Source organism: Sturnira hondurensis, unplaced genomic scaffold, assembly GCF_014824575.4.
Source record: "Sturnira hondurensis isolate 20B ecotype Veracruz unplaced genomic scaffold, ASM1482457v3 Scaffold0006496, whole genome shotgun sequence".
NCBI classification, from domain to species: Eukaryota; Metazoa; Chordata; class Mammalia; order Chiroptera; family Phyllostomidae; genus Sturnira; species Sturnira hondurensis.
In genome coordinates, this window is record NW_028079127.1 from 11,950,841 (window position 1) to 11,957,249 (window position 6,409).

Below are 6,409 nucleotides of genomic sequence, written 5' to 3' on the forward strand. Positions count from 1 at the left end.
GTGTCAGGGCTTTGAAGAGAGGGAAGGAAAGTAAAACAGTAATAGCTATTTTGGAGAGTGGGGACACTGACAGTGAAGGACCGCAGGGAAGTGACTCATATGGCCCGGCGGACTTCAGGGCCCCATGGGACTTGTGGTTGTGAATTTGAAGTGAGATATGTCAGCATGCTTATGGATTTCTTCCCAGCAATATCCAGCTGTTTGGGTACAGATGAGGATATAAGGAAATATTAAGGGGTCCAAGTCGTTTATTTCTATTATATATTTTTCTTCAGAGACACTAGAGGGTTCTAAACAAAGACAGACAAGGTATGAGTTGCAAAGACTTTATTGATAATGCTTTTTTTTACATGATAATCTCACACTGGTGATTGATTAGCAATTACTTAAATGCTTGCAAACTCATCTGCCTCCAGTTTAGTCATAATACTTGAATCTAAGCTTATAAAATTAAGAAACAGGAACAGTATATCTAATCCTTCTTCAAATTCCTTCATGATTAGCAAGATGCATAAAAGAGTACTTTAAAAGGCTAAAATAGATGGATATACAAACTGAGTTCATTTTTAAAGCTGAATAAATGCAACATTTCTAAGAAAACATTTAAACCAAAGGTCATGCTTTATGAAAACAAAACTCTTGATTCAGGCTGTCTTCATTTTGAGGCATTTGGCACTCTGCTCTTTGTAAATTATATATTGTGCAACCAAGAATGGTTATTTATCGTTTGCTAGTTGGGGAGGCGACCAAACAGATGAAGACATCAAATGCCTACACAACTGAGATTTTGCATAAGATCAGTGTGTTTTAAGACAGTCTTTTGCTACATATTTTTCAAATATTGAGGCATACCTATATCATTCAAGATGAAGTCTGGGTCATTTTTTTGATTGAGAACTGAACATACTGGAGAGGTATTTGATAATCAAGAGTTTAGATAAATTTTCACCAGCATTAGTTCTATTAGCAAACCAAGAGGTGTTGTAGGCTCACTACCCCATTATAAACACATTGGGAAACATTAGCCTCTTAGAAGAAAGATTGCATTTTGCTCCTGCTTCTGTAAAAACATGATTTGTTTGGAAGGACAGTAATGTCAACTTTCACTCAACTACTCTCCTAATACGAAAAAGAGACGAGATGAGCTGCAGAAGGACAATGCCAGTTACACGCCACAGCCCCGAACGTACTGAGAGACATCTTGGTTCTGGCAACGATTTCTCCAGGCCACCCTGTGGGGAAAGGCAAAGCAATCAGCGATCAGGTTAAAGCATGTCCTTAGGGTAATACCCACACACCTCATGCTTTGAGAGAACAAAACATTTTATCAATGTATGAAATACAGACTACTGATAGATGCAGATGTTGCTATACTCAGTGGAGCAATGCACACCAAATACTTCCCTTCTCCCAGAGCCCTCGCGAACGCGTGGAATGCCGAACCCAACAGGCATGGGCATTCCCTGACAGCAACTGCAAAGTGCATTCCACATTTATCTCACTCCCAAAATTTTCAAAATATCAGAAGGAACTGGTAGAACGTAGAGAATCTTAAGAATTCTAGAAATCCCCTAAAATTAATTGAGAAGTAAAAGGAAAAGATTCTGAACTAGTTGGAAGTTTTTGCGTCTAAGTGACACTTTGTTTATTTAGCATTAAGTCTAAAGCTACGACTTTCAGTTCTCAGCAGCAGACCGTGGCCTTCAAAAATCTTCTCTGGATTCTCTCCTAACAGTAGGGTGAAATAGCTTTTTCCCCTTAAATGCTTAAAACGTACCAGGCTCTGATGCCTTGTGGATCCCTGACAACCCTCTTTGCACATTGTACAGCTTGACTGATGTTGTCTTGCAGCAAAGCTGAAAAAGAGGTGGTGAGGAATGAAAACAAGTTTCACAGAAATGTCATTATAAGTTTTATTCCCTTACGCTGAAGAATGGACACTATAATTATTTTTCATGCATCTATGTATCTGTGAATGTTGGGGGGAAATGTTTTCTTCATTCTGTCCCATTTGGCATGACCTAAACCATTCTGTTTCTCATTTACCAAAGTCATTGGAAGCTCTGGAATTATTAACCAATGTGATGCATTCCTTTGTAATAGGCACTGTAAAAAATAAAATAAAAAAAGAGGAACCAACCTCACAATTTTTTAATGAGCAATTCTACTACTAGAAATTTCCCCTAAAGCAACAATAAAAAGTGCACCCGAAGGCATGCTCATAAGGCATTTCTTTCATTGTGATTAATAAAAGCAGAACATGGAAACAGCCTGAGTGCTTAGCAGTAAGGGTTGAATCAATAAAGTAGAGATTAAGCCTGGTTAGGTGGGATATGATATTTAAATATTTATTTCATCACCGGGATGTGCTGAGCACTTGAAATGTGGCTAGTCCAAATTGAGTGTTACAAACTTAGACTACAAACTGGATTTAAAAGACCTATTATGAACATGAATTAATAATTTTAAATTATGTTAAAATGATCATATTTTAATCTAGTGGGATAAATAAAATACATTATTAAAATAAAAAATAAAAAATGAATTAGAGACTATTTATACAATGGAATTCTATTCATCCTTTTAAAATAATAAAGATTGGTACTTGTTAAAATAGAAATAATTGCGTATGAAAGAGCTAACTGTAAAACAGCATATACAGTCCCGTTCATTCTCATTAAAACACACATTGCTTGCCTGTTTGTGGATATACATGTGTGTGATACAGCTTTATATTCATATGCATGATTGATACTTATGCCAGAAGAATATATACCAAGTTACAAGTGGTCATATATCTTTTGGCTGTGAGAATTTTTATTCAGTGACCACAGAAATATTTTTAAATAAATTAACTGGCTGCAAAAGAATATTCTAAGAATAACCTTCTCTGTGAGGAATTTTTAACATTTAAAAATTTAACATCAATTTTACAATACTGCTCCAATATTTTATGCACTAAAGATTCCACAGATTATTTATTTTTGTAAGTTTAATAGAACATTTGTTTCACCCCATTAAACAAATTAGTTCATTACCTTGTTAGATATGACAATGATTATATAGGCACTGTATTTTTTTGGAGATGAAAGCTAAAGAATTTAGGAATGAAGTATCATGTTTCTAATTTACTTTAAAATCACTCAGCAAAAAAATATGTACATATGTACACATAAATAAATATGGCAAAATGTTAACAACTGTTAAAGTATGTGATGGGCATGTAACATTTTATTACACAAATTTCTCTAATTGTCTCTATATTTAGAATATTTCATATTTAAAAAGCAAAAACAACTTTTTAAAAAAGGACCACACAACCAAATTATCCCTAAACATCCCCAAATAAGTGTGGGTCATTCCAGGACTCTTGTGTAGGAGAAAATAGAAAACTTTTATGATACCAGCTCCTTAATTTCTGACTTAGGAAATTATGAGGAGGATAATAAAGAGTTTCTAGAGGTTGAGATAGGGTTTTTCTAGGTCTCTGATGAATTTTTCAAAACCTTTCCATTTGTATTGAGTCTGTCTTGTCAGTGTAACCTGCCGGGTCCCGGGGCACCGCTCAAATGAGATTCTGTCTTACCACTGCAGGATATGCCACAGGCGTTCACTGCTTGCGGGGTTTTGCCGTCATTGCACCAATAGCGGCTATTGATCTGAAATATCCCGTAATCGGTACTTCGGCTTCCAGGATTGTAGTTTGTAGCTCGTGTGTTGTAGCTGCTTTCCCATTTGGCCAAGCACACCCCTGAAAAGAGCTGATTTTTAGTAACAAATAGCAACATCACATGACATACTGCATACAATAATCTCATTTATATGGCTGATTTCTTTTTTACTAATGGCTTTATTAGTATAAACATGTAGAACAGAAAGACTATTTCATCTGTCCATCCATCCATCCATCCATCCATATATACATCAGACTATTTACTCATTCATTCAAAAATAGTTATTAAGGGGAAATGTCTGAATTCAACCTAAAAATACAGTGATTACATTGTCAAGTATGGTCTAAAATATAAAGTAGCTTTTACACAGGTGCCTGTTGGATTGTATGAAAGAAAATGAAAACAGTTAATCAACTAGAGTGAGTAAGAATAATAAAATGTCATTTCATGCTGCATTTCAGGGATCCTTCTTTAAACAGTGACTGAAGGGAAATAGGTTCCTACTGCCTCTGTGTTGAGAGTTCAACATAATTTTTTTAAAACTGCTATTAAAAGCCCCGGGTCATGCAGGGGAATTAAAAAAAAGAAAAATGCTGCATTACTCTAGACTGATAGAACCCAAGTTCCACACAAAAAATGGCTGGAATCAAGTACCAAAGACTTGACAGAGATTCCTCAGGTGCTCAGATGCATCAGTCAGCCTCCAAGTGCCACTGAGTCTGAGGCACTCAGACTGAGGCACTCACTAAATTTCAGTTAATTTAATGGTACTCTAAAGGTCCAATGGGCTGTGGTTTTTTAGAACAGCACAGAATTTTGCACCTCCCCACCCATGCCCTCATTCCTTTATCAGTGTATCTGATTCTAAAGGAACAAGTTTATATTTTTAACCATTTTAAGACCACAAACCCTCAAAGAAAAATTTTTTAGAGTCCATTTGCTCAAAACCCCTTTTTTATTATTCATCCTCTATTAGAATCTGTTCCACACCTGGCTGACTACTTGGACATCTGAAAAAGAGTTAACTTACAGTTGCCCAGGCTGACTCCCCTGTAGCCATCCATTCCAAGTCTTTTTAGAGTTCTGGCCAGCTCGCACCTTTCAAAGACCTTGCCCTGGACGGTGACAGAAAGCAGGACAAGTCCCAGAACAAGGAGAGCCTTCATGTTGACTGGAAAGCTAGACCCCTAGCCTGGCCAGCGTAGCCTGGCCCCAGTATTTAACGTCTTAACTTCCTTCTTCTCCTAATGGTTTGGAGGTTCCGCCCTCTGAGATACGTGGAAAACAGGAATCAGTTTTTGGTTCAATGACTTTAAAAGGTTAAGAGAATGAACCTACAGGAAAATGAAGAAATTAGATTGTTTAAAGACCTGGCTCAGGAAGAATTGGTATTAGCTCTGTTTCCCAAACAGGAACTTCCTCTTATTATCATTTAAGCAACTAGAAAGAAAAGAAAAACAAATGAATTACTTTATACAACTGAAAATGAGCTCTGATCTTTGATTAACACTCATTTCATGAAATTGTTCTGTGTACACTATGTTGTCTAATCTTTTTCACTTGACATTATTTTATATATTCTTTGCACAAAAGAATATGCCACACTGTCTGTCATTTTAATAGGTATATAGCCCAACACCATGTTGTTCAGCCAGATTTCTAGTCTAACTTTTTTTTTGTTACTGTGATAAATTTTTTTGTTTATAAATAAGCCCCATGTGAACAACATTCCTAACTCCTTTTCAACAATGACTTACCTCAGATTTTCACATTAGAACATAGGGGTCATCATAATGTAGAAGAGCATTATAATCAAACCTACAGAATAGCAGAATATGCCCCTTTACCATAAGCAATATGTTGAGCTGAAGGCAACTGAGTTCTTCATATCTATGAAAATCTCTCTGTGCTATTGCCTGAGAGCAGATCATAAATCCATACAGCAATTAACCACCTACAATCCTAGATGCTTATCCACCCAAGGCAGTACTGAGGGTGCCACATAACAAACTTTACTGACTAGCCACCATTTTCCATTAGCCCCCCATAAATTTAGTGCCCATGGTTTGCTGCACTTTGAAGTCTGAGACTCATTTCCTCTATCTTGTCATTTCTCTAAAAATGGATTGTTCTTGGTGAAGATGCTGTGTAAGTCCAAGTTTTAGTCACACCTTTGAATATATATATGAGATGTGCATATTAACAGACATATCTGTGAACTTCCAGTCAAGATCGAGGCGTAGGCAGATGTGGCTCACCTCTTCACAAAACCAAGTCAAAATTACAACTAAAATATAGAACAATCATCACTCAGGGACATCAGAAATTGAGCTGAATGGAAGTCTGACAACTATGGAGTTAAAGACACCACATCCATCCAGACTTGCAGGAGGGGCACAGACAAAGGACAGGCTGGTCCCACACCCACGTGAATAAAAACTTGGGAGGGATATCTTGGATCAAGGAGTCCCATCCCACACGAGGCCCCCTGTCCTTGGATTCCAGTGCCAGGATGATAAGTCCCCACAACTTCTGGCTGCAAAAACCAACAGGGATTGAATCAGGGAAAGAAACTGCTGGAGCCCCTAGCAGTTCCTCTTAAAAAACCCACGCACAGACTTACCTACTCAGACTCCCTCCCTCTGAGCTCCAGCACCAGCGTAGCAACTTAAAGGCATACAGGGAGAAATTGAAATGTCTGGCATCAAGGCAAGCAGAGGCCATTTTCCCTTTGC

At 37.3% G+C, this 6,409-nt stretch overlaps 1 protein-coding gene across 1 annotated transcript; it reads right to left on the reverse strand.

Moving 5' to 3' along the window:
* Positions 1-312: 312 nt before the first annotated feature.
* Positions 313-4,911, reverse strand: LYZ (lysozyme). The gene is made up of 4 exons (XM_037049471.1): positions 4,705-4,911; positions 3,587-3,751; positions 1,778-1,856; positions 313-1,232 (listed from the first exon to the last, which is right to left on the reverse strand). Exons 1-4 carry the CDS (start codon positions 4,838-4,840, stop codon positions 1,166-1,168), a joined length of 447 nt encoding a protein of 148 aa, XP_036905366.1. The 5' UTR covers positions 4,841-4,911; the 3' UTR covers positions 313-1,165.
* Positions 4,912-6,409: the final 1,498 nt, after the last annotated feature.